General features: G+C 48.4%; 1 protein-coding gene across 7 annotated transcripts in view; it reads right to left on the reverse strand.

The window, feature by feature from the left end:
- The window catches only part of RAD54L2 (RAD54 like 2), a 70,503-nt gene that overhangs the window by 6,726 nt on the left and 36,080 nt on the right, over window positions 1-27,697 (reverse strand). For all 7 annotated transcript variants that reach the window (XM_064518622.1, XM_064518621.1, XM_064518624.1 and 4 more), the window contains 18 exons: window positions 16,371-16,569; window positions 14,888-15,027; window positions 13,361-13,492; window positions 12,366-12,598; window positions 11,460-11,642; window positions 11,041-11,174; window positions 9,524-9,720; window positions 8,452-8,794; window positions 7,396-7,573; window positions 6,506-6,757; window positions 5,758-5,876; window positions 5,347-5,462; window positions 4,269-4,368; window positions 3,718-3,923; window positions 2,184-2,359; window positions 1,220-1,416; window positions 910-1,106; window positions 290-379 (listed from right to left, as the gene is read on the reverse strand). In XM_064518622.1, coding sequence (XP_064374692.1) covers window positions 290-379; window positions 910-1,106; window positions 1,220-1,416; window positions 2,184-2,359; window positions 3,718-3,923; window positions 4,269-4,368; window positions 5,347-5,462; window positions 5,758-5,876; window positions 6,506-6,757; window positions 7,396-7,573; window positions 8,452-8,794; window positions 9,524-9,720; window positions 11,041-11,174; window positions 11,460-11,642; window positions 12,366-12,598; window positions 13,361-13,492; window positions 14,888-15,027; window positions 16,371-16,569 — 3,192 coding nt within the window. The remainder of the gene's footprint in view (window positions 1-289; window positions 380-909; window positions 1,107-1,219; window positions 1,417-2,183; window positions 2,360-3,717; window positions 3,924-4,268; window positions 4,369-5,346; window positions 5,463-5,757; window positions 5,877-6,505; window positions 6,758-7,395; window positions 7,574-8,451; window positions 8,795-9,523; window positions 9,721-11,040; window positions 11,175-11,459; window positions 11,643-12,365; window positions 12,599-13,360; window positions 13,493-14,887; window positions 15,028-16,370; window positions 16,570-27,697) is intronic.

The following is a 27,697-nucleotide window of genomic DNA, read 5'->3' on the forward strand; positions in this document are numbered from 1 at the left end:
GCTGCCCCAGTATGCGCAGTGGGCGCTGTGTGAACACAAGGCCTCGTCCTGAAGTTCAACAGCTCCTCTTAGAGGCCAGAGTAGCCACAGCAGCAACCATCCCTGAAGCATCGGCTACAGGAACACGCCAAAGCATGGCTGGCAACTGAGCCACTGCAGGGTCCAGATCTCCTCCCCTTCCTACATATTCTCCTCTCAAAGGACCGATTCATGCTTTTAGGTCCTTCCTTTGCCGATTAGCGTTGCTCAGGTCTCCATCCACAAATCTTACTGAGATAGAGGGACTTACCTTTAGTCCCTCGAATGATGTGGATGCTCTCGCCAGCACTGATTCTTGCCTGTACATCAGTGGACGTGTTTGTACCCGGAATCACAATATCTGGCAGTGGGAGGAAACAGAACAGCATCAGTGAAACTGCACACCAGCCACAGCCAGCAGCAAGAACTGCACCACCGAACCCCTTGGCTTGCAGCGCAGTTGTTTCCCCCGCGTGCTGTGCTAGAAGCAAGCGTTGGGTTTATTTCTGAGTAGCACCGAGACAGCAGAGTGGGAAAGCACAGGGCTCTGAGGAAGCAAAACCCAGGCTGCTCTGGCACAAGGTCTCTGCCTGTCCCAAAAAGGACAACTGGCAACTCTCTGCTGAAAGCAGTATTGCAGACCCTCTCGCAGTGAGTTCACTCCTAACAACGCACCAGGCCTACGTCCCTTACACACCCACACGGAAAGTCCCCCAGACACTGGGGAACCCTTCAGATACAGACAGGCAGCATCAGTGGCTCTGATGCCTCTCTGCCTGCAGCCCGTGGCTACGGGAGAAATTTGGAGGATGGACCAAAGGACAGGCTTCCACCCTCTCTGTCATGATCTCGAGTTCACTCCTCCTGGCTCAGTCGGCAGCAGCAGCTCACCTGTGGTGGTGACAATCTTCTGCACGAGGACGCCAGCTCGCTGGAGATAGTTGATGGGGAAGTTGACAGCAGGGTTGGAACTCGAGGCTGATCCTGCACCGCCCATGGGGACATGCCGGGGCATCATAGGAATGGGGGTGGATTGAACTGGGCGGACACTTGCCACCGGCTTGTCCTCACCCTTGAGGGCTGGTCGCCTAGTGAGAGAGGAGGGAGGAAAGTATCGTGCCTCCACTGGCAGGGCTGAGCTTCCTCGGCCCCCTCATTTCAATCTGCAGCATGGGAAGAAGAGGAAGAGGCAGGTACTCACCAGTTCCTCTGGCTAAAGGCAGGGATACTTGTCAGACTCTGGTCACTGGCTGGGTAATACTGTGCGTAGGACGGCCGGGTGTAGGGGACGGATGCTCGCTTCTCCTCCTCGTAGCTCTTCTTGGCTGCTTTCTTCTCTGCCTTGGTCAGTTTGTGCTCCTTCCGGTCAATCAGCAGTGACTCATGCTGAAAAGGCTCCTGCAATCCCACAGCACGGAGGTTTTGACTCCAGCACACCACAAGAGGGAACCAGCGTGCCCCACATGGCAGCCGCCCTGTCCCCGCATGCCAGCAGGGTCCCCATCCCAGACCAGAGCGGAGAAGAGGGAAGCTGGGAGGCAGAGCTGGTCATGGGGTAGCGTGTCCAGCGGCACGGTGCGGATGGGATGGAGGCACAGTTGGAGGAATGACTGTCAGCTGAGCCATCACAGCTGCCCAGCCAAGGACCTCGCTCACCACGAGTGCACAGCAAAACCCATGACCTGAAGGCCAGCTAAGAGCACAAGTGCAGCGCCTGACAAGACATCACGCAGACACCAGAGCCCCACGGTGCCTGGCCACAGGCCCAGTCTGCAGCAGCACCCTACCTGCAAAACTCTCCCAAACCCAGGCAAGCGTTGGCTGTCCCAGCATCATCCCCTTGTTCTAAAACCACCCCAGGAGGAGAGCTGGCATCAAGCCAGGAAATGAGACGGCCACCTTCCTGGCACAGCACCAAACTGGAGAAAGGGTTGCCTACAACTTGCTCCAAAACCTGGGCAGGACAGAGGCAGCTCTAAGTGTGCTGGAGATATCACAGGGAAGGGCAGGGCTCTCCAGGGCCTCTCTAGAGGCACTTGTCCCTATTCCCATCAGCACACAAAAGCGTTTGTCTTGCCACCATGTCCTCATCACACAGCCAGGGTCCTCCAGACCTCTTCCTGCCCATGCAGGACAGTGCCAGCAAGCAAGCAGGTTGGTCTTACCTTGGTGATGAGGTGAGGATACTTGAGACAGGCTAATTGTAGAACAGACTCCTTCATCTTGCTTGGATTGAGGGAGAGCTGAGCAGGGTCAGATTCCTCTTCTACAAAATGCAGCAGGTTCTCCACCTCCCGTCGGGTAAAGTTCAGCACTGGGTTCAGATCATCCACCACCCGATCTGGAAAAGGGAGGGAACAGAGTGAGCAGAGAAGGAAAGAGATGGGTACTGCTGCCTGCTGCCCTTCCTATACTCCTATCCTAAAATATTTCCCTCCTTGTAATCTGTACTTTCCTCAGAAGCCTCCTGTAAATGTCAGAGCAGGGAGAAAAATCATCTACCATGTTCAGAGATGAGCCTGTTTGACCAAATCAGGCCGACAAACGCCTTGTGCTCCAGACAGCACAGCAATGCAGCAGAGGCCACTGAGATGCTGGCACGCAGCAACATGAACCTAGTTACACAAGCCCTGGGACAGAAAAGCAGCCACATCAGTACATGTACCCCACCAAAAAGGCTCAAGTTAATTACCAGGCACTGAAATGTGCAGAACTCTACTGAAATAGTCAAAAGCTCAGAAAAGCATCCACAATCCCTCCCTCACAAGAGCCTGAAAGCTTTCCTTGGACTTTCCTTCTGGCACACAGGGCAAATGGGAGCACAGGGAGAAAAATATCTATGTCCAGAACTCCCCTGGGAGCAAGGCCAACTGCCAGGAGACTCCACCTTGGGTGCAAAGACAGGACACTGAGCCGATCACACTGGGCTGCTGCCTCTGGACTTGATTTTAGGCAGAAAGCAGGACACAAGCAAGCAGGACTCTTTTTGGGTCACCACAACCCTCACCTGCATCCACTACAAAAACAGCTCAACATCTGGCACAAGACAGCACAAAAGGTACTTTTTGTACAAGGGCAGGTCAGAACCGGAATGAATTAATTATTCTTGGCTCCTGAGTAGGCACTATCATTCAAAGATATCAATATATATTTTTATTTGGCTATTTTCTTTGCTGCTGGGGAAATGGAGGCACGGAGCAATGTAATAAGTAACGCCCAGTCTAAGACAAGCAATGGCATAGGAGCAAATGGGATGACCACCTCCCAAACCCCCAGCTTCTCGTAGTAACCACCCAGACTGTGCAGACCCAGTGCTACTTCCACTCTGATTTGTGCTGCTCCAACCTGCAGTGCAGGAGCCCAAACAAAGCTGAACCCCCAGGAGTGGCAGGCCTGGAGCTGCAGCGTGCAGCAGGGAAGGTAGACGGCACAGCTTGGGACTGGCAGCACAACCCTGCTGCAGGACGTTGGCTCTACAGCCCCTACTGCTCTGCCCTCCATTTCTTACAGGCTCTCATATCACTGTCAATTCATAAACATCAAACTTTGCCCTAAGATAATCTGTCTCTGTCACTTCTTTAGCTGCTTGGTTTTCCAATTCTTTTTTTCTTCAAAAAAAGGCATCATGAAAATCATAGAAATGGGACTAAGAGCCAAAAGCAGGGAAAGCCAAGAGCCGAGTGCTGTACTCACACTTACCTGACATGCCTTGCTTGGAGATCTGACGGTCATAGATCTTCTTCTCAAGGGTGTAATCAGAAACCAGTCTGTAAATGTGGCATGGCTTCTTCTGCCCGTAGCGGTACACTCGGCACACGGCTTGGGCATCATGGCACGGGTTCCAAGAAGCGTCAAACACCACCACTCTGTTTGCTCCAATGAGGTTGACACCCAAACACCCAGCACTGCAAATTAAGACAAATTTCCACTTGTTGTCTTGGCCAATTTTCAAAGCTTTTAGGTAGGGGAGCCATCACAGCCAAGAGTTCATGGTGTGTCTATGGAAAGTTCCCTCCAGTCATACAGGCAACTTCAAAACGATTTCTGATTTCCAAGACTGTTGTTAACTGTCTGCAGAGGACTAGGGCTAAAATCCTACAGCCACAGAGAATTCAGATGCAGATGGCACTACTGTCCCATACAGACCTGAGAGCAAGCAAGTACAAAGGAAGCTCAGAGCTGAAAACCTATGCGCATACACAGCATCAGTGTGAGCCCCTCCACGGCACTGTCCGCTCCAGGCGACTTACCGTGTGGACAGCAAGAAGAGCCAGACAGACGTGTTGCTGGGGTCATTGAACTGGTTAATCAGGCGTTCCCTTTCCGAGGCAGAGGTGCTGCCATCCAGTCCTGAGAAGGAAATTATGGACACGTTTAAAAGCTCCATATGAGGGATCCCATCAGAACTAACCCATTTCCCAAACAGTGAGCTTTGTCACTGGTTCCCAAACCGTTCTGGATCCCCTTCAAGTCCTGTACTCCAGGACCTCAGCTGGCCACTCTGTGCCCCTAGTTTGCCCAGCCAGCCAAGTTGGCTCCGTCCAACTGAAAGATCAAGCAAAACACTACTCGAGCTTGGCAAGGCCAAGAATGGGAGTGTTACAACACACCTCGCACTTTAAGGCTCCGTATGAGGCCAGACGGACAGCAAGCAAGAGCAGCAGCCCCAAAGGCTGCAGGTACACTGGAAGCTTGAAAAACCAGGTGAAAGCAAACTGTGCAAGCCTTTAGCAAAACCCCATAGATTGGATCTCAGCACAGAGAGAAACAGTCTAAAGGAGTGCGGGGGATGGCACGTCTCTGTTCCTGGGCAGCAGCTTGCTTCTGGCAGCTCTACAAAACCAGGAACACCACATGCACCGTTCCTCTCAGTCCTGGCCCATAAAGCAGCCACACCAGAACAAGCGTTAAAGCTGGGGAGGTGGGGGGAAAGGAATTCACAGCCCCCAACTAGTAAAACCATTCTACAGTGATTCTAGTTTGGGAAGCAAGATCTAGAAAATGGCAAAGCAAGAAGCAAAAAATGTCTTTTACAGCTTTAAAAAGCACCAGTGAGCAAGTGAGATGGCAAAGATGTCTAACATCTTCTAAGATGTCAAAAAGACCATTGAGAAATTATTAGTTAGTTGCAATCAAACTAACACCGTTCTCCTGAGCAATTCAAGTAAGATCAGTCTGAAAGAGACTTCATCAGAAGAATGTTTTAGAAGAAGAGCAGCTGCACATCCAGGGAAAACGATGAGAAGACAGTGAACACTTCCAGGAATTAATCCATCACAGAGGATCAAATAGCATCACACCAAAAGAGGGAGGACAGGCTGTACTCACTGTAATAGTTGATGTTTCTGACCCAGTTGTGAACCCCACCATCTGAGCCTGGAGGACTCGGCATTGGTCTCTTTGCCAAAAACTCTTCAATGACAGATAATGTGGACAAGCTCTGGCTGTAAAACCAAGATTCCTGTTTAGGAGAAAGCTCCAGCAGCAAAACTGCAATATCACAGCTCCTCCCCAACCATTCTAGCATTACAAGTTGTCAAACGCTGCCTGCTGCAGCACACCTCTTGCTATTAAACTTGATAGGGGAAAGAAGTATAAAATCCATGGAGAAAAAACATGATCTGGTACAACACAGGAGAAAAGGGGAACTGCCACACAATTCATTCTATGTAACAACCTCCTAGTATGAGTTTCCATTTCTACAGATCCAGTAGGATCAGCCATTGACACTTCTCTTACCTGAAGACCAAGATCTTGTCTCCAAGCTTCACGCTCTCCTCCACTAAGTGGAACAGTAACACCATCTTGGGCGAGTTCTCCAAGACTCCTGTCTGGTAATCACACAAGATGTCTTTGGCCTACCGAGAAACGGGAGACTATTACAGGTGGAGTTGCTCATTCCCTGTTTAGTTCAACAATCCTGTCTCAAGGTGAAAGAAATAAGTCATTGCACAGAGGTTACATACATCCAGTCAGGTCCAGCTGACAATGTTATGCTTAACTACTGCTGCTACTTGCTATTCCAGAAGCTCCAAATGACAAACTTCTTTGAGTATGGATAAATCAGCATCCTCCTAACCCCTCTCCTGACCCTGTGCTCTTATCTCAAGATCGCTTTTCCAGCCCACTAGATTTACCACCATCTTACATATATTAAACTTCAGCCAAACACTTCTTTAGATTAAGAAAGTGCACAGCCTCTTCGGTCAGATGAAAACAATTTATAAAAGAGAGCCACCTGCATTCCAGCCCCAGGAGAGTCCCAAAACACCCACCCAGAGCCATGCAGACGTGCTGATGAAGATGCTAACAAGAGACAGCTCTGTGGCAAAGAAAACAGATGAGAAATCCCCAACTCTTAGAGTTTTTTCTTTACTCTTCTTCAGAAAACTGCCCAGACAAGAAGTACAGCCTTTGAGAGAGTAAATATCTAGTCTTTGTTTATTACAACTCTCCAAATGAGGAGTTTTCCAGTAGTGATACTCACCCACTCATAAGTAACAACCTGATTCGCTCTCTCCTGGAAAGGGTTGAAGCCAACACTCTGGAGGAACTTGCTATTGGTAGCTTCTCCAACTGGTGATGCCAAAGCATTACTTTCTGTTTTGACTTTAATTCCCTGAGGCTGGCAGCGGGAATTAGTACTTGCTGTGCCAAGGTCATCCACATCCAAATCCTGCTCATTTGCCAGATTCTCCTTTTGAAGAGCTTCATACAACACATCTGGGTGGTTCCAGATCTGAAAGGGTAAGAAACAAAATGCTTAGGCCTGTGTTGGCCTGCTGCCTGCCAAGGTGTGTGGACTGAAAGCCCCCACAGCTCTCTGAAGAAAAGAATTAATATTTCGATCATCTAATCACCATCCCCACACAGAATTTTAGGGCACTGCAGAGAAAGCCAGTCTGCATTAAGGTAGTGAAAATAGAAAACGTGATTCTGCCATGACACAAGGTACAAACCATAGTAACCAAGGCTCTTCCTGATTTTAAAACTGTCAAATTTGTTCCTTGAGAAAAACACAGAACATCACTGTGGACCCCCACACATAGCAAATGCAGAGGAAGCTGCTAGTTTGCATTGTAGCAGGTGAGTGGCTAAGGTATCAGCCCAATATTCAGATCTACTGGTTCAGATGATGGCTTCACGGCAGGTTTCTTGCATGAATATGAACAAGTCATTTAACACCCCTGCACCCCAGTCCTGAATTGCTGGGAACAACAAATCTGCTGGACCATTGCAGGGAACTCTGTGGAGAGAAGTTCTCTTTTGGTTAAGATGTACCTGGCTAACCACACTTTTTTTCTGCTGTTTTGATTAATATTCCTACCTTTTGCTTACATATTACAATATTTCTTTGCATCTCTTGACAAAGCCTACCTTACAACAGACGCAGAAAGCTTTGAGTGGGTTCAATCCCAGCCAGCCACTGTTGCCTGCATCTCGGAACCGGTTCATGAACTCCGTATAAAGGGCCCGCTGGATCTTTGATAAACGTACCAAAATGACATGTTCTTCCTTAGAGGGGAGCTGAACTTTTAACACGTTGTGGCCTCGCCTGTGGAAGCAACAAAGGAAGATAAATAGAGGGCAGGGAATTTCCCAACCTGGTCTCTCTGTGGCTGCCTGCAGGGTAAGATTTCTTGCCCACCCAGCTGCAAGGAGAAACACCTCTAGTTGCATGCTCCTCTAAAGCGTGACACTCATGAGACACGGCTACCAACACTCAAAAACCAACAACAGTAAGCACAGTTAGAGGGATCTCAAGTGTTACAATCTCCTAGTATACGTCACAGTGTTAAGAGGAGTGATCAAAGACTTGTTTTCCATGACAGCTGAAAAATGGAACTAAGAACTAAGGTCTATTCTTAGCTCTACCAATGACTAAGACACTCTGACCAAAATCACTCATCCACCTTCTCTGAGAAGCAAAGCTGATGTCTCTCCACAGGGTGGCCAAGGGGCTGTCACTTTTCATAACTGAGAGTTAGTAAAATACTTTCAAATCCTTGGGTAGAAGATGTCAAAAGAATGCACATCCAAATTAGCTATTAAGACATCAAAATAAACCTGAGGGCCTTCTGGTGCAGTTAGAGGTGCTGTTCTTCATTACCTGGATGTACAGTACCAAAGGAAATTAACTTTATTTCTAGTCCTAAGGCAAAACAAAACCATAAAGATCACTCGTCAGCTGACAGATCGAACAAGACAGATCTGAGACAAATATGGAGCTGCTAACCCAAGAATCGCCTCTGTGTTTTTCTCCATATGCTTAAGATCCTTCCACAAAGAAAGGTAAGGTACCTGTACAGAACTCAAGCCCAAGAAGGCAGCATGATCAGCTGTACTGCATAAACTCAGCAACCAAGTAGGCTAAGCTGGGACAAAGGAAGTGTTTGCATGGACTGGACTAGTAAGAACGCACTGTGGACTCACCGTTGCACAAAGCCCTCCAGCAGGCTATGCAGGACATGACTGCGATACCTCATGAGACGGACATCTTGAGGGGTGCTGTCAATACACTGCCCGTTCAGGATGGGGCGCTCGAACATGTTGCTGAATTCCTGCCGTGAGCCTAGAAAGTCGGGTCGGACAAAGTCTACCATGCACCAATACTCAATAAGGTTGTTCTGGAGCGGATAGCCAGTCAGCACCACTCGGCGGCGGGAGCGGATGTTCTTCAGGGCCTGCGAAGTGCTGGCATGGCAGTTCTTTATCCGGTGCCCCTCATCACAAATAACCACATCTGGGCCAGGGCGAGACAAAGCTTTTTCAATCCCTGAGGACAAGGAACAACAAGCGTTAGTTTAAGACAAAGTTCTGCCTTTACATGGTCATCAGCTTCATAAAAGGAAGAAGAAGGGTAGTTCTAAAACGCAAAAAGCAATACCCATTGGTGGCAGAGACCACGGCTGATTCAGGGAACCAGATGTGATTAGACAGAAGCTCCCATTTAGCATAATATAGTAATGACCAGATATCTGCTCACAGCCTACATTGGAGCAAGCTGGGCGTCCTGCATCAGATGCTATTAGTAAACCTCACACAGACAAATCCCCAACTTCAGCATACTGACTTCCACTCCTCCTTGCAGCCATCACAAGAAATGAAAGACTGAACCGGAACTAAAGAGGCTTCTGTCTCCTAAGAGCCAAATCTGCTGAGCAAGGCTTGGCCGCGTCAGGGATGCTGAAAGCCAGCAAGCTATCCTAGACTTGTTCTGACACTGAGGACTTCAGTTTCTAGGCAAACATACTGAAGAGACCTGATAGCACTGAGAATACAAGCAGGAAGCAGGTGATCGCAAATCCATCCACGGTGGTAACAGCTTCCTGACAATACTGCCTGCATGCAACAAATTAACCATTCCCAGCAGCTAAGAGTGACTATTATTCACTCTATTAGCTCATAGACACAAGCAGTTAGAGGCTGTTTCCCTGTGCTGCCAGAGTTGGCAGAGCTGGAGCTTGACAACAGAATCATGTTCTCCCGGGGACTGGACTCCCACCTTTCAGAAGCTCCTGCTGCCGGTCTTCCTCATCCAAGTCAATAATGACAGGGCCAGCTTGTTTCTTTGTTTTCTTCTTCCTGCCAGTGGCAAAGGACTTCTTCAGTGAGAGGAGACGGTACATCTCATATCCCATCAGCAGCACACCACCCTCTATCACCCAGTCATTCACCACCTTTGCACGTGCGGCCGTTGTCCTGCAAAAAGAAAAGAAAAAAGAGAAAAAAGAGGACTGTAAGCTGTTTCTTCAGTTTCAGTTGCAGTCACTGCCACTGGATTGGAGCCTGCTGAAGAAAAGGACCTGTCCAATTAATTAAAGCACTTTCTGGCATCATATCAGACAGAGGAATACAATGAAGCTCTTTTTAGGAGACAATCTGGTAAAGAGGGGAAGAAAAAAGCCTTTCAGTGTGCGGTGGGCAGCAGGGCTGAGAATGGCAAATCCTTACAGGAACTGAGCTGCAGAAGTCTGTCATGTGTGAAACCATATCAAACTTGAGAGCTTCCTTTGAAGAGCACTGTTGAGAAGATAGCCTCTGCAAAACACATTTCCAGAACGAGCTGCTAATGTACATGGCTGTACTCCTCTACTCGTCATCCCTTGCTGTCTCTTCCAATGCAAGTGTCCCTCAATTATTCCTTCCCTGCTAGCTATTCTTTTCCTGCTAGCTTGCTCAGAATTGGTTCAGATAAAGACATTGTCCTCCCAGAGCCCTCCCAGAGCACAAACAGATCCCATCCAATAGTAAACACATGGCCAGAGCAGCATCAGCAGGTTCGGCGTACGTTCCACTCATCAGGTGAGGACCTCAACAAGTAAGTATACGAACATGGCTGATGAACTGCGAGTTCCCTAAGATCACTGCACAATCCTGATCTATGCAAGACAGATGAGCAGGAAAGAAGCAGAGATCCACGAGCCAAGAACACGCCACATCAGGACGTAACTGTAATCACTGATCTCTCCTTTCTGCACAAGGAAGCTTGGCATAACTTCCCAGAATCCCTCAAGGGCAACACAATTCACAGAGAGTCACAGTGTTGAGGTAGAGGAATCCCTAAGTATGTGAACCTTTTCAGGGGAAAAAAAAAAAAACATTCTAAATACAAGAGACACATGGTACAAGAGGCACATGCCTCAGGAGTCCCAGAACTCTGATGGGACTAACAACGTACCACCAGAAACAAACCATGGCACTTCTGCTGGTCTTTACAGAAGTAGCTCTTCCTCTAGTAACTAGGTTCTTGTTCTCAGCAGATATGGAAGAACAGAAAGGTGAGTCAGCAGCGTGAGAAGAAAGTACAAGATATAAATATAGAACAAAAGAGACAGTAAATCTCTCCCAGGTATCAAAATCCTCCCCAAAGGAAAGCACATGCAACAAATGCAGAGTGAAAAAGATCTGAGAGTTCAGGGCACAGAATTAGCCGAAACTAAATAATCTGCAACAGCAATTCTGGTAACAGTTCCACAAGAAACAGCCTAAGAGCTCAAATGGGCTTTTGTTGGCACCTACTTGTGTTCATCATTCAGGATGTGGACTTTGAAGGTGCGGGGCTGGACCTCTTTGGAGTTATAATCAGCAGGAAGGTTTTCAGGTGCTGGGAGCCACATGTTGAATTCTGCTAACCAGTTTTGGAGAGTATTCACCTGAAAAAGTTAGCCATTGAGGGACTGAAAACCCGGTTAATTCCATCATTCAAGATTTTAAAAGCAGAAATGAGAGCAGGGAATGTCACTGAGCTGTGCCCAGACAGAAGGAGCAGAGCAGACCACAGCATGCAAACTGGGGGACACAAGGAATGAAGTGGGGAGAAGAAGAGTGAGGGTATGACAGAGCTTGCTGGGAGTTGGGACACCGATCAACCTTCTCTACAAAAAGAAAGAAGTGGTGCAAGGAAGTTGATCAATCAGCCCTTCACGTAGGCTACTTACAGGTACGATGGCAAGAACAGTCTTTGCCTCTGTGTGCCGAAAAAGGACATCCAAGAAAGAGATGACCTGTATGGTCTTGCCCAGGCCCATGCTATGTGCTAAAATACACCCAAACCCACTGCTGGTTTTAAATCTCTCCAAGGACTCCACCAAGTTGTCATACAGGAATCTGATTCCACCAATCTAAGAGAGAAAAGTAGAACAGGTGTCAAAAAGGTGGGAGAAAACAACAAAATGGGTATGTATTTACAGAGTGACAAACACATTAGGATTCTATAAACCTTTAAAATATAAAGGGGACATTTCAAGTTCACTGCAGTATTTTAAGCTAGGCAGGACTCAGAAGGACACTATTTTTAGATACTCATAAAACTTTCTGAGAAGATGATACCAATAAATCTCACATTCATTCGGAGCCAAAGAATTTGAGTTGGGGTTGGTTAGTTTGTTTATTAATATAATCTGATTTTTAAAATGCTCATCTAAACATGCAAGGAAAGCATTCCTGTCTGTCCTTCCCAGATATCACCACACCATCCATCACCAGGCCACCCAACTGAGAAACTTCTTGGGCATCACAATGAACTCTAATCCTTCTAAAATATTTTGCCTTTGAGGGCTGAAGGAATTCAGTTACAAATACAGCCACAAATACAGCCAGAAACATTCTCATTTCTCTATCTTTTGATCAAGTATGAGTATGGGCTCTTGAAGTAAGAGTTAAGGACTCTGATTATCAAATCACAACAATAGCCAAAGATATATGTAGCCCAGCCCTTTAATTTCTCTTTATCCACAAGAGCCACCACAACCAAATTGGCCATAGAGTTCACCAGAGAAGTTCTGCTGAGATTACAAGGCAAGCTTGGCTGAACACCTTGCATTTCCAAGCCTAACGAAGCCTACCTGATGAGGTTTTACTGCATGGGCAAGCTGGGGAGCCAGGAAAATGTCCTCCTCATTTGGTGGATGGTTGATGTTGACAATGACTTGCCCCAGAGCATCTGACTGATTTAAGGCATCATTCACATGAGAGCCACTGCTCTCTTCACTGCCATCCTCCTCCCCTTCATTGCCAGAATCGCTGCTGTCTACAATCTGTAGGGCATCGTCCTCTCCTGAACTCAACTCGATCACCTCTGTAAAGTAACCAAAACAGCAGAGAACAACGGCAAAGGTCAGCTTGACCTCAGGGTTTATCATGCACAGAAAAAACTTACACAAAAGGAAAATAAGGCTACCACATTTTGCAATTCCATGTTTTGCATGTTACACTGGCCTAATGACCTGCTCTGTACAAGCCGGCAGAATACAGACACACACATCAGGCTGCTCAGGCCAGCATATAAAAGCATGAGTTTCCCAGCTTTTGGAGAACGTGAATTGGGGCTGCTCCAAACAGAACAAAAGGCAGTTTCTCCGAGTGTTTTACATTTTTACCCACGTGTCCTCCTACTTCCCAAATCCAGTCATGCATTTTATCTGCTGATACACTGCTCTAAGGACCACCAAGGGAACTAGGCACAAGTACTCTTTTGGAGTGGTATAAAGGAGTCAGGTTAGATACATTTGGGACACAAAAAATGATTTCAATTGCAAATTTCAGATCCTTTCTTTTTCTTTTTTCCCCTGCAGCAAATGATGCCACATCTCATAGAAAGGTTCCTTAGCAGAGCACTGAGCAAAATGAAGTGCATTTAAAAAACAGAAATGAACACAAGTTTGCGAGACTGCCCGCCAGGCCAGGTTAGAAATGTCAGTTTAGGAGTTAAAGGTCAGAACTGGCCATATACTTGGAAACCACTAGGCCTAACAAGTCTGAAGTTATTCACTAATGGCATGTCTGACTAGATGAAAACAGATGTTGTGAGAAGACCAGGGCTAGGCAATTGGTCACTTACCATCTTTAATGCTATTTTTCCCTTTAGCATCATCTTCACTGCCACTGCTGGTACTGTCGAGGCAGATCACTTCCTCAGCCAAGACCTGAGGGGGGAGCTGGGTAGCCTCTGCTGTTCGGAAAACGATGTCCTCTACAAACACGACAATAAGTAATTCATAATAATGGGGAAGGAGACAAAACTGTTCAGAAACCAGACAGTATTTCCTTCCACTTTTGCTCCAATAACTTAGCCCTGGAATTTTCCATAACAGACTCTCACTGTCGAAAATACTGCTATGACTCAGCTTCCTGGGTCACAATCTCCTTCTTTCTCAATATGCCTAAACAATAGCCCATTGCTCACGGCACCCTCTGTATTGTATGCCCTGGCTGGGGCACTTTCACCGGGGACATGCTAAAGCCGCTTTTCTTGTTGTTGTTGTTGCTGTCTCAGAAGTAAAAAGGTTTCCTTTTTCTTCATTCCACTTCTGTTTTTCCATCCAGTAGAGAAAGCACCAATTGCTGAAGGGATGATAACTGCCCTTTGTTAGCAGCGACACCGCAATAATTATATGCCACATATCATTAACAACTTTTGCTGTTCAAGACCATTTGCTTGTATGTTTAAGCACTGCCATGTGGGGAGAGCGGCTAGCTCAAGGGGGACAAATAAGCACAGCTGCAGTGACTCAGCAAGCAACCACGTTCTTCTGGGGCTGCAACCTACTCCTCAACAGTTAAAGTGTTTTAAATAGCTCTTACTCTATTTTTCATATGCAAAAAACTTTTAAAACATTTGCACTTAAAGGAGAATATACATTTTCTCAAGAGGCAAAGCTAACTTGAGAACACCTTGCCCCCTGACACAACTCCATACTGCACTTCTCTGCCCCCACACCAGTCTGAGAGGCTGTGCTATTAACTGGATTACTGAAATGATCCAGGTGAAAAGACAATGCAAGATGATATATTGTGGAACTATACCCTGCAACACGGCTATCTGCCAGCATCTGGGAGCACCTCCTTCATAGGAAGGGGGGGTGATGCATAACCACGTATACTGCCTGATATTTCTCTGCTTATTTAAACATGGAAAAAAGGACACAGCTACATCATGAACATTTGTGCACTCCATCTGTTGTTCCAGCATCACCAGTACCAGACTCGTGCACTAACACACCATCCAAAGTACAAACAGGATCTGGCTGAAGGGCAAAGCATTTCTGTCAAATCAGTTTGTTTAAGCTTCTACACCAGTTGTGGAAAGACAAGTGAGACCTGTTCCAGCAGTCCGCTTACACAAAATTATCTCATCAAAATATCTTCAAAAGTCATCTGACGTCTTCCACCATGCAGCTGCTGCATTTTGATTCAGAGATGGCTCTGACATGGGATTTACTACACTACTGAGCCACACGTGATGCTTACGTTTGCAACCTAAGGACAGACACTTGAGAGTGCAAGGGCAGCATGGCAGACTACTTTCTTCTCCATTCAGCTCCTAGCCTTAAAAGTCTTACTTGAGGTGGCATCTCCCACTGCTTACCAGGAAGAAACTCTATGGGTACAGTAGGAATAGTGGCTGGATAATCTTTCCGCTGCTGCTCTAGCCGTTTCCTTCTCTCCAACTCTTCCTGCTGGGCTGCTTTTGTCACGGCTTCCAGCTGGTCCTCACGCAACAGCTTTCTGAACACACGAGCAAACAGAGAAAAGGTTTGATTACACTCAAATGATCTCTTCCAAACAACTGGGATGGCTGTACAGCTAGTCTGAAAGAAGACTGACAAGCTCCAGGTAGTCTGCCAGCTACACAGATTAGGAACATCATAGCCAAAAGCTACAGACAAATTCTACAGCTATGTCAAGACTACGCTTCCCAACTACAGGCACTGCTACTCAAGAAAAAGACTGACTGGATGAAAAAGGTGACTGGGTAAGTATATACTTAAACTAGGTCACCACAGAGGAGTCCTTCTATCTAAAAGGATGTTATTTATTGCTACAGAGCTTAAAAACAGAAAAGCTTGAAGCGATGCAAGGAAGGTAAGTGAGCAGAAAAGGCATCACGTCCAACCCAAAAAGTCATCATCTGGATTTTCCTCTATCCCAGTCTTTTCGAGAGCTAGGACCTCTCACAGCTTTAAAACAATCATTTCAAATGCTGCTGTCAAGCGCGTTACTTTTACAGGTAATTTCCCTCACTTTCAGAAGTTACTTTTCACCCCTTTCAGTTTGACTCTCAGTTTCAGATTTGCAGCCCTGGAAACGAATGAACCAAAGACCACCAACACTCTACATGCGAGATAAAAGGGCCGCTAGCTGCCACAGACGTCCACGTTCCATTGTGACTCTTCTGAGCCATTTAGGTCCCCTCGAATTAAACTTCATAGTGAATTACTGCAGCCTCACACCCTGTCACAGAATATACATGGGGACCTACAAAACCGCACAATTATTACTATGTAGAATTAAGGTGAAATTGATTTTCCACACTTCAGTCACCTGTCACGGCCTAAGCATTTCTGCAAACAAGTACCCAAGATAGTAGATGGAAGGACTATATTTCAGGCTGTTTGCAATAGGATTTTCATTAGAAGACACACACACACACACACACGTAAGTATGTGTACATATGCATACATATATACACACACATATATGTGTGTATATATATATATGTATGTATTTACACAAATACATACCCCTGAAACTGGATATTTATTAGCAAGTAACAGTTGGGCTATTTTTTAATTATGTGACTTTAAAACCAGCAGCAATACACAATTTTTGCTACATATTCTGTAACTGTATATTGTACTCTTCTGAAATACCAAACAAGTTTGCACCCACATGCAGCACTCCAGACTGAGAACATACTACTCCCACTGGTAAAATCCTAAGGTTTTGGAAAGAAAAGCCATCTGGTTTGCCAACAGTGGCAAAACGTGGCTCAGAAAGTCCACAGACTCCATTTTTACCCCAAAAGGCTGTATAGGACCCTAACTTTTTCCGTCCTGCTGCTGCTTACCTTATGTTCCTCCGCATGTGAGAAGGTTTCTGAGCCCTCTTCTTTTTGGTGTCCTCAGAGGCCAGGCTCTTGTGCTGGTTCTGCAAGAGTCGCTCTGCCCGCTCACTCTGAGATGAGGTAGTTGAAGTAGAGCGCTGCCATTCTCCATCCTCTGCGTGTTCAACATGGTCACTGCTGAACACAGCTTCCTGGGGTTGGTCTGAAACGACAGGGAGACAACGACGTAAGAACAACTGTGCCAGGCCATCAGTTGGCTTTTACGCAAGCGTTCATCAGGATTCAAGCTGAACGGGAACCCTCAACCGCTCTTCTTGATCATTTGCGAGGGTGTTTCTCTGAGGGCCAAAACTGGGGTCCTCTCCAACAGTGCCACTCTAAGACTGTTAAGGAGTTCTGTGGTGAAGGGTCTGTTCCCAGCAACAGCCAAGACTAAACATAGTCCAAAAGTGTCCTGAAAGAAAACCAGGCAAAGTGATTTAAATCCATGCAGATCACTTGCTGGCCAAAAAGGCCTGCTTTCCTAGAAGGGCCTGATGAGCTCTGATTAAAACAAGCAACTCAAAACCTCTTTTCTTTGCTTCTTAGCACTCAAGCAGGGCAGAAATTTCCATTTATGTGACATGTGTATAACCATCTTCCAAGTTAACAGAATGTACCATGCAAGAGGTTATCTGGTTCAAATACCGGGTCATGGCCTAACAGGCAGCCCAGTGGTTTTATCACCAGACTCCACTCTCATGATTTAAATGCTAACTCCTGGCAAGCTTCCTAAAAAGCAAAAAGTAAGCAGCAATGGTCTTTCCACGTTAAAAACACAGCCACTCTCTTCTCTCTGCATTCTCCTATTTTCGGACTTGTATTAGTGGCTGATTTCGGCCATAAAGCACTATGCAAAATGACACCTTGCTGTACATGGCATTTTGCTCTTCAACAGGCTGACACTGACCAAGCTAACGCTTGCAGATCACAGTAAGGAAATGTTTCTGTTCGAAAGCTTCCCTTCAAGTAAACTGGTTCTGACAAGCCTTGTAATAGCTTCTTTGAAGCATCTTGTCCCCTTGTGTCAGGCACAGAGATACCCTGAACCTCATCTTGTAATCAGCTTTCTTGCACACAGACTGTATATGAGCTAATGACTGAACTGAAACGGCACTTAGGCAGAACTTTGAAGGAAAGAGAGAAAGAAGAAGACATCAGCACAGAAAAACGCAGCAAATGAAGTAAACCTGAACCAACAAGCATCACATTGTGACACCGTGGGATCTGGAGAGGCATGCTCTCTCAAAAAGCTGACAGCTCCCATGAAGGATACTTCAGTACAGCACATTGTATGTGCAGGCACCTCTAAAGCTGCCACATTTTTATGCCTGTTAAATTAACCTTGCCACCAATATCACCTCCTGAAATCGGGATGCCAACAGCTAGGTTCACTTTGGTCAAATGCACTGACCTTGCATGCTGCTTCTCCAGACATCTCAGCAGAGCTGTCCCAGCATTTGCTCAAAGCCTACGTCAGAATTCAGTTAGGACTTTTGGACTCATCCCACCATGGGCCACAACTGGTAGAGCAGCTCAAATGTTACTGTGAGCATCAGTACCAGTAAGTCCTCCACCTACTAGAAAAATAGGTATCAGCAACTGATGGGATCAAACAGAGCTCATGATCAATGCAGACAGGAGTTATGTTGCAGATGAACAGTAAAGCAAAGGAGGTTCACTGCGACAGTCACGCCGGTTCATCTACCACAGCCAAGGCCCAGGGTCCCTTCCTCCTACCATGTCTCTTTAAACTAACAAGCTCAGACACCAAGCATCACATTCACTTGCAGACAGCACACGATGCTGTGAATAAAACTCATCTTCAAGGCTTCCCAGACAGGAGCTCTGCTATTTGAGCTAAAGGAACATTTTGGTCACATCACCTGCGATTCTTTAGCATTGTTTCCTTCCCCGCCACCCTTCTCGATTCGTGGTTATATAACTAGATCAAAAGATCTGATGAAATAGGGCAACGGGAAGCAGGGAAGCAGCACACGTGACCACATTCTCCAGGATGAGTCATTAAACCAGTGACTATCCCAGAGACAAACACTGCCATGGTTACACTGCTGCCATCTCACCCTCGGCCCACTGGACCTTGACAAGGCATTAGAGAGCACAAAGTCAGGCTTGTCTGGAAGACGGAAGCTCCTCTTTCCCCACACCCCAGCAATTACCAAGGTCACCTCCTTCAGCAGCAGCCCTTTCACTCACACCATGCCAGCAAAGGGTGCCTTCAGGGCGAAGGCGATGCTAACAAAGTCCAAAGACCAGGCAGCCCAAAGGTGAGGCCGTTACATGTCTCCTATATGTGTTTTCACATTTGTCATGCAATCTCCATGCATACTCATTCCATCTCTGCATTGTACCTTTTCTTCCTTTCACATTTGCTCTTAATCATGTGTAATGCAAGCTCTGTTGAAACATACACCCAGCCGGATCAGACTGTTTTTTAAAAGGTAACTCTCCTCTGAGCAGGAGCATGAAACCTAGAATCTGCTGATAAATTCAGCCGTGCACTGAGTACAGACCCTCACTTGCCACAGCCGCGTCTGTTCAGGCTCGTGTTTGTCCTGCCAACACAAGTCCTGAGGTGAGGAATACAATCTGTGCATCAGCCCACGTTCCTGACACATATGCATCCAGATACTAAGATCCCTTCTACACTAGCAACGTTACCACATACCATGCTGATTCAGCTGCAGTGCGATTCCGAGGACAGGCAGCCAGCTTCCTGAGGACCCCTCCTTGCCACCACAATAAATAAAGCTGTTTTTCAGAAAGCTTAACTAACACAGTGGTAAAATCACTACAAGCCACTTGGATCTAACCATGCAACAGCTCCCACCAGCACCTGTGACATGAGCTGGCAGTTACCGGCAGGAATCGTGGTGGTGGTGTCTTTCATTAAGCTCCTGATTGCGTGCACAGCCTAACTCCTAGGCTGCGCGGACAGCGAGACTCCCCACTGCAGCCACAGGGCTGCGTTCCAGCCTGGCGCGTTCCAAGCTGCACAACCGGGACCCACACTGGGACCGAGATACACTAAGAAACAACAACTGCGCACACGAAAACCTATTTTGTGCAAGGAACAGGTTTGCTCTTTGGAGGGAGGGAGTGTGGCAACGATCTAGCTGAACAGGTCCCGTTAGGTAATCAATGGAATAATTCCTGCCCCAATTCCTCCAAGCCTAGATCTACAACTGAAATGCAATCATGGTTTTGTAACAAGATCTCAGCACGCTACTCTGACCTGGCCATATGAGTAACTTTTACACAACACAAAACGTTGCCAGCCATGTTTGCATGTTGACAATTGCCTGATCATGCTTAAGCTGTTAGCGCACTCTAGGAAAATCTGGGCAGTTATCTACACTGCCTCAACGAGAAAAGCGATGCCACCAGCCTGTGGGGTAACACAACCTCGCGTAGCCTTGCACAGGGAGATCAGCCACATATGCTCAAGCACAGCTGGACAAAAGAGCAAGGCCACCTAAACAACAGGGCGCAGGTCTACTCAACAGGAAGCAGCCCCATGTCAGTCATGGTTACCATCGAGGATGAACCACATGTGACACAAGCAGTAAGCTGGCAAGGTAAACCCAGGACATGCTTACACCACTGGTGCTGAGGATCAGCTGGAACACCAGCTGCCAGGTTCACAGCCATTTCTGCTGCATATTTTGAGCTGGACTCACCAGAACAGGCATCGGATCTCTAAAGAGGGTTCCTGAGGGTTAGTAGGACTAGCATCAGTGCAGACAGCTAGCTTGTCATGCATAACTGTCCTCACAGTTATAGACACCTGCATGCGCCCAGGTCCTTTGCCCTGCAGGCTACCCTTACTGCTGAGAGAGGCATGACTACCCTTTCTCATGCTCTTGAGAAGTTTAAAATACGCCTGCGCTATCAAAAACCAATAGATTTGATCTGAACACGGCTCTGGCTCATAATGCACATCGGGGGTTGCCAATTTTCCTCGCTCACGGAGCAGCAGCATCCGCCGCCCCCAGCTGTACATACAAGCAGGAGGAGGTGTTTGGCTTCTCGACCAGCACTCATTTATTACAGTTTAGATGTCTCTGCAAGGAAAAGAGTCGTGACTGCTCTGTCTAACTCTGCTTCGGATGCTCCCTGCCTGGTATGACTGTCGGAGCTGCCCCTAAACGCCGTGCATGAGTGCTACCCATAATGCGTAAAACAGCAAGAGATTCCTGTCCCAGGGAGACATTTCCAGCACCCAAACTTATAAAACTCAGCTCACCACTTCCTTCTTGCAGAATACTCTCAAACATCCCATAAAACAGCACGGGTGCAGCCTGAAGAATATTCTCTAGCATCTTTCGATGCAGCTCTCATTGCATACGGCCTGCTCTGCAAGGGAACTCAGGTCACTGTGAAGTGTCATGAAAAAGCAGGTACCTTCCTGACGTGTGAGATTTCTTTGGCTAACAGGCTTCTCCTGACACTGAGGAGTGTGAGAAACAATGTTAAAGACTCATCCAATCTCCATGCTCCGTGTCAAGCCTCAATAAGGCCAAGTATCTGCGCACACACAAGCAAACATCCACGGGTCTAGCAACAGTCAGAAATGCCTAGGAGCACAGAAACTGCCGTTCAGGCTCAGACTTGAGCTTCCCCCACCTGGAGCTGCTTCACAAGAAGGGGTGAAAGACCCCTCAGTGGACACCACCACTCCGCCAGATGATTACTTCCTTGCCCCCATGAGTTACTTGCTAGCTGAAGCAGCGAGCTAGAGGATTCACCGTCCTCCTGGGAGGCCAAGTTCTCTGCCAGCATAACTCCAATGACTTCGGGGAAGGCACACCACTGAGAAAACAGGCCCTTGTTTATTTTTAAAATCATTTCATTATGGAAACTCAGGATACCGAAGAGCACTATTTTGCCGAGTCTTTGAGCATTATTTCCTACCCTAAAGACAGGGATGTGCACGTATGGTGAGGAACACAGCTGTGCGCGAAGGAGTCAGCTCTTGCTCTGGGACCTTTCTCATCCTGCACAAAGGGGATCAGAGCAAGGAGCAGTTAAATATTAATTCAGATTTTCTGGAGTTTCCACACGGTTTGTGGGCAGAAGCCTGCCGGAGACAAGCTAGTACGAGCCAGTTCTACTACGGCCGGCACTGAGCTGTCAAAGCAAGAAGGGGAGGAGCACTGAGGGATGGCACAAGACAAACTAATTGCACAGCTCCAGCTGCAACCCTCGCAGCCACTGACACACTGAACTACAACCGCGCCACAGGCTGGAGCAGCGAATCTGCACGGCAAGCCCAACTGCAGAAGCACCGACAAGCTGGAAGACGTTCGCCGGGGTTATATGATGTTTTCCCGGCGCAATGGGAACTGGAGAGGTGCATGGGTGATGCCAGGGTTCAGCTGTACTTTGGCACCTAAAGAACAGCACTAGCTGCAGCACAGGCATCGCCTCAACGCCTGGCGACAGCGACGGTGCTCTGGTTCGTCCTGCATTGAGCTGAATTAAATGTTTTCAGCGTATTCCTTCTACATGTGCAAGTGGTGCAGCTGCTGTACAGAGAAAACTCCCCCCGAAACTCCTCAAGGGGAGCATAGGGGAGGGCAAGGGGGAAGATCTGCCTTCTTTCAGGCTCTACCTGCTAGACCACCCGAAGAAAGCCGCAGAGCCTCCTCCCTGGGCTGAGCGCCCATCGATACCCGGTACCCTCCGCCCCACACCGCGGTAAAGCTGCCCCGCGTGAGGGACGGAGGAGGACGCAGCCCCTCTCGGGAGCCAGGGCTCCGGCTACCCTCAGCAGCCGCTATCGCGCCAGCTAATCAGCGAACAGACTTTGCTCTCCTTCCGAAAGAATCACGCTGGGGCTGCCGGGCGGCTCGGCGGCGCTGTGCCCCTCCCAGCCAGCGCTGCTTAACAAAGACCTAATTATGTAAGCATTATATAACGCGGCACACCTACCCCCCCAGCCCGCCCGGCCGCGCGCCCGGCCCTGCTCGCCGGCGGCTCCCGCTGCCTCACACCCCCCCCGGGAGCCCGCCGCCACGCTGAGCAAGCCGCCGGCTTGCTTTGGGGGGGAAAACCCAAAAAAGCAGCAGCACCTAGCTCGGATTAGCCTTTCGCTGGTGGTATCACCGCGTTTCAGTCCCCCTTTTCCCTGCCCTCCTCTTTTCCCCCATGGATGCTCTTGTGCTGGTGGTGTGTTTCGCTGCCTGTCTGGGTGCTCCCTGGTTGCCCCCATCTCCTGGTCCCTCTCTTCCCCAGTCAGGGGACGCGCGAACGTTGGGTCAGGCCTCCGCGCCAGGCAACGCTGCTCGGCCGGAGGTGGTCCCTGAAAGGCCGCCCGGCCTGCCCTGCCCTGGAGGCCAGACACGGGCCACAGCCCGACAGGGCCCAGCACCCACCGCGGGGGCCGCCGCAGGCCCTGCCGGAGACGAGGCTTCAGCAGCCCCGGGCAGCCAAGCTGCAGGCAGCGGGGCAGAGCGGCCCCGGCCCCGTCGCGACACCACCCCGACGGGCCCCGTCCCCCCGCCCAGCTCCTCAGCTGCCCCGCCGCGGGAGGCTGCGCTAGCTGGCGTCCGGCTGAGTCACTCGCACGAATCTCGTGGGCCACATCTGCCCGAGGGCTCCCCGTCGCACGAGCGCAGCCTCCCTCGGCCCGTCACACAGCACGGACCTCCGCTGCGAGATCTTTGTTCCCCTCGCCGATTCATCCAGGAGTTAACCACATCGAGTCTGTCTTTCGTACTTGTCACTATAGCTAGACACAGAGACTGTCATGTTGGTGTAACAAACAGCCCTGCTCGAAGCGCTAGTAACACGTTCTTCATTTATCCAGATATTCATAGAGCCATCAGTCACCGGAGGTTCAAGACACCTACGTGAAAGCGGCAGGCAGGAGAGGCTGCTCTGAATCCCAGCCCAGGACCACAGCATGGAGGGCTGAGATGCGAAACGAGCTCTGAAGAAAATGCCAGCCCGGGCTCGGCAGGCCAAAACCCAGGTGGACGCCGGGCGAGGGAAAAACACACAAGTGAGACCCATCTCCAGGCTCCTCCTTGGGCAGGGAAGTAAAAACCAATCAATGGAAAATTTTAAAAGATAAAGAATAAGGCAGCACTGCCCTTCTTTCCTCCTCGGAGGTCTCGGGGTGTATCGGTCACCGAGGAGGCATGCCGCAGCGTGCAGCAACCTTCCTCGCCTGAAGGAATCCTTCCCAAGCGAAAGGAGACGGAGCTGAAGGACAGGAGCTAGAAGGATGCAACCCACAAACCAAAGGAAAAGCGAGCAGCCAAGAGCGCTGAGAGGCAAACGGGAACATCAAACAGCCAACTTTGGTGACAGACAATATATCTTCTAACGCCAGGATTATGCAAGCAGAACCAGGCCCCAAATACCCAAGAGCTCTCGTCCTGGCCAAGCCTCAACGCTGCATACGCTGAGGAGACCCGAGTTACATAAACACCAAAGAGCACTTATATAACCTTTTGTATGGAGCACACTCGCAAAGATCAACACCCTGAGCCGGAGGAGGAGAGCAGGTAGCTGCTCCAGCCAAGCCCCGCCGGCCGGTAATGACACCGGCGGGCTCACGCTCGGCCCCGCGCGAGCCCCCGAAACGCAGCCGGGGTGGTGGGCCCTCCCGGGAACGTGGCGGCGCGGGCAGGTCCCGAGAAGGGAAGGGTGCTGATCAGGGCAGCGCTGAGCGCCGGCAACCTCGCAACTGCTGCTGGCTCTGCTCCACGCGTACCCTGGGACTAAGCGGGGGGGAGAGCTGTGAAATTCAAAATTAAACATTTTCATAGTGCTTTGAACTGGAAAGAGCTGGAGAAATACAGAATACAAGAATACAGAAAAGCAAAATTGTTTTTCCCGAGAAATGCCCTCAAAACCAAACTATAAGCTCCCTCCTCGCAACCCTCGCTCTCCCGCACAGGCGCCGCGGGCGTCAGCAAAGCCGGGGAAGGCACCCCGGAAGGTAGCGAGGGAAGCACGGATGGGTTACATTCGTCCTTCAAGCCGAGGGTACGTGAGAGCAACCGAGTTACATAAAACTAATGCTCTGGAGTCGGGAAGCGTTTCGGGCTCTAGTGCTGGGAAGTTTTCAACAAGCTGCTACTTCAGCAACTGCACGTAGGAGGGAACCGAAACCTCCCCTTCCTGGTTATCCCGGTTAACTAGTAACCCAGGATATGTTTTTGCCTGCCAGATTTAAAAAAAAATAACCAGAGGCATCTAAACCACAAGTAACCTGATTTTACCCTAAGATCTTACTTATTTTCACAGCAGTTCAAAACTTCTTCCCCACAGATCTGGTCTTTTTTATTGAGGTGGTTAAACATTGGTTTAGGTAACAAAGATGATTTCTGAAGTTGGGAGGGGAAATTTGACACATCCAGGGGCTTGACATGTTCCCCGCACAGGGAACCCAGCCGGCTGTTACCATTATTCTTTTCAACATAATTTTCAGGGACTAAGAAAAGAGGACGAGTAGGGGAACAAGCATTTTGCATTATGCAACGATTACATAAGCATTAGTTTACACTAGGTAGCTGGGACTTGTGGCATTAGCTTTATACTAGGATACCCTCCGAGCAATGAGAAATAATAAAGAGGGGATTATTGCTGCCACGCACTTCCAAGGCCACAAAAATGGCAAACACACAACCAGCACAAGCCAAACTTCAATTTTTGCCCCAAGGCCTCGCACTACAGCTTCATTCAGGACTTGTTAAAAGGGAGGGGGGAGAAGACACTTGATGCTTGCTCATAATTTCCAAGAGTTGCCTGAGAAATAGTCCTAGCATAAAGCATCCTCCAGCATCCCAGTGCTCCTGCGGTGTTCTTCAGGATGGCAAGAGCGTAAGAGAGGAGAGATTTCAAAGTGGTAACGCTTGGCATTTGCACGCTACTTTGGTGTGAAAGGAGTTCACAAGCCACACAACGATCTGTGAAATGGGTCCATCCTCACGTCTGTTTTGCAGAGGAGGAAACTAAGACAAAGAAATTGGGCAGGCATCAGTGCTGAGTAACTCCCAAGCCGTTGCCTCCCTGTCCTACGCTCCGATCAACAGGCTATCTTTCCTCACCTTAGCTATAATTTCCTACTTCAAAAATAAAACATATTTGTCAAGCTTTTTTTGGACCGTAGCAAAGCACAGGCCTTCAACTGCATTGCCATCTTCTGCCTCGGTCCCTAAAGTAACTCCAGAGGAATTGTTAGGGACTTTGTTTAATGAGGGAGGCATCGCTCGGGAGAGAAATGCAAATTGCTGAGTTTGAGCCTGCGTGCCACCGCATTCCCCTGGCACTTCTCCCACTGAGGGCAGCCAGCGAAGTGACCGGGAGCACTGGAGAAAGCTAATGAGACCAGGGTGAAACACCAGCGCCCAAAGAACAATCTGTTTCTAGCTTGTCTTTGCGAAACACTGGTGCCGTTTTGTGCGTTGCAAAATCGATTCGACAGAGGGCTGCAAAGTTGTTTGTGGCAATCGGACTCGCACGAAGTGAAGCCACAACGTCACGAGAACACCCCTCATCCACAATACGTAACACCGCAAAAAAAAAAAAAATCTAAGTTTAACACAGCCTGGAAAAATGACAACAAGCACCAGTTCCTTCAAAGGGTTGCTAAAACTATCTCTATGGTCAGAAAGGGAGAGTATGTGTATGTGGGGAGGGGAAAGGACACTTTTTTTTAAATAAGGCACACTGCTCTTACAGGGCAATAACCTCTGCTTCGACAGGGAATAGGGAGTGTACTGCAGCAAACTTTATTTACTAGCTAGTGGGTGCTAACATAAAAATAACTATGCTTCTGGAAGTCAGAGAGCATTTTATAAAGTAATTCAATAGAACAGGCAGCACCACATGGGCTTGTTAGCCTGAATACCCCCAAAGAACCGTTCAGGCAGTCCGAATGAGAAAAAAACATTTCAACCAGAGAAAAGAAACACCGACCGGCGGTGGAGGCACCAAGGTAGGCAGGAACATGATGCCTCAGTGCTACCCCAGACTCACTGTGGGACCTTGGGCAGGTATCCTCCTCTTTGGGGACAACACGGCTATGGAGAAGCAGGAGGGAGACTCTCCCGGACCCATCAGTCAGAGAGCAACCAGTCTGGATCAGCTGCAAACACTTCCTCCACCAATTTCCCTGCCTTGTAGAGCAGACTGCGAGCAACTTGCCCCAAACTTTGTGTCTCGATCAGTGCAGTGCTGTGCAAGGATGAGTTTATTTGTAGGTTTGCTCTTGCTCTCTTATGTTTGCACAAATGACTACCCCAAAATCTTTCCATCCATAATTTTGGGAGGGCCTCTAGCCCTGCATTCTCCCTCCATGTGACCTATGATCTCACATCCAAAAGCATCTCCCCCCTCCCATCTTCTCTTTTTATACCTATTATCCTAGACTGAGTTATATAAGCCACTTGTATCACCCCGGTTCCTCATTTATCCAAACTCATTTTGTATTGTAATTCCCTTCTCCTCTCAGGTCACACTCTCCCAGAATTAGCTCCTTCATGCTGCCACCACAGCCAGAGGCCTAAGAAAGCAAGAAAAGATGTTTTTTTGCTAGAATCCACCTCTGTCAGTAATGGAAACCAAATATGGCAAAACTTATTTCTGTAAAAACTCCACATAAAACCCACACTGCGGTGGTCTCCCCTAACGCTGAGCTGGAACGCCTGGGGACCATTTTGGGACGACCTCTTACCTCCCCTGCACAAACTCCGGGTGGGTTTGCCACCTGAGCAAGGCGCAAGAAGCTCCGCTTCCCCAAGTACCTGTCCCCATCACAAGCTGCATTACAAATTGGTGAAGTACTTCAAATCTGAACCAAGTAAAAAGTTGGGGGGGGGGTTCCCCCAAAACACGAGGTCCGCCCACCAGCAATCAGCCTATGAGGCAGCCACCCCAAAAATGTAAACTGGGTTACACGAGAAACTATGAGGGTTTCACCAGCATCTTCCATTTCACAGGGACAAAACAAAAAAAAGAGCGAGCCAAGCAGCTCTTAGTCTATTAGGCACAAATTAGGGGCTCTGGAATAAGCACTGACGGCTCCGACTGATGCCCAAAGCGACTGCCATGCAGTCAGCAAGTCACCAGATACTGCACTGATGAGACAAGCTCTGCAAACTCTATCAGGTAGGATGGTGGGGAAAGCATATAGCAAACGTGGAGAGGGGGCAGGGGAGAGGACACCGGATAAAAAGTGACACTGCTATTAACAACTGCCTCCTCTCTTGCTAAAAACGACTTCTGCAATATTGCAACGCGACAGCAGCAGAAGC

This window comes from Dromaius novaehollandiae, chromosome 12 (genome assembly GCF_036370855.1).
Source record: "Dromaius novaehollandiae isolate bDroNov1 chromosome 12, bDroNov1.hap1, whole genome shotgun sequence".
Classification (NCBI taxonomy): domain Eukaryota; kingdom Metazoa; phylum Chordata; class Aves; order Casuariiformes; family Dromaiidae; genus Dromaius; species Dromaius novaehollandiae.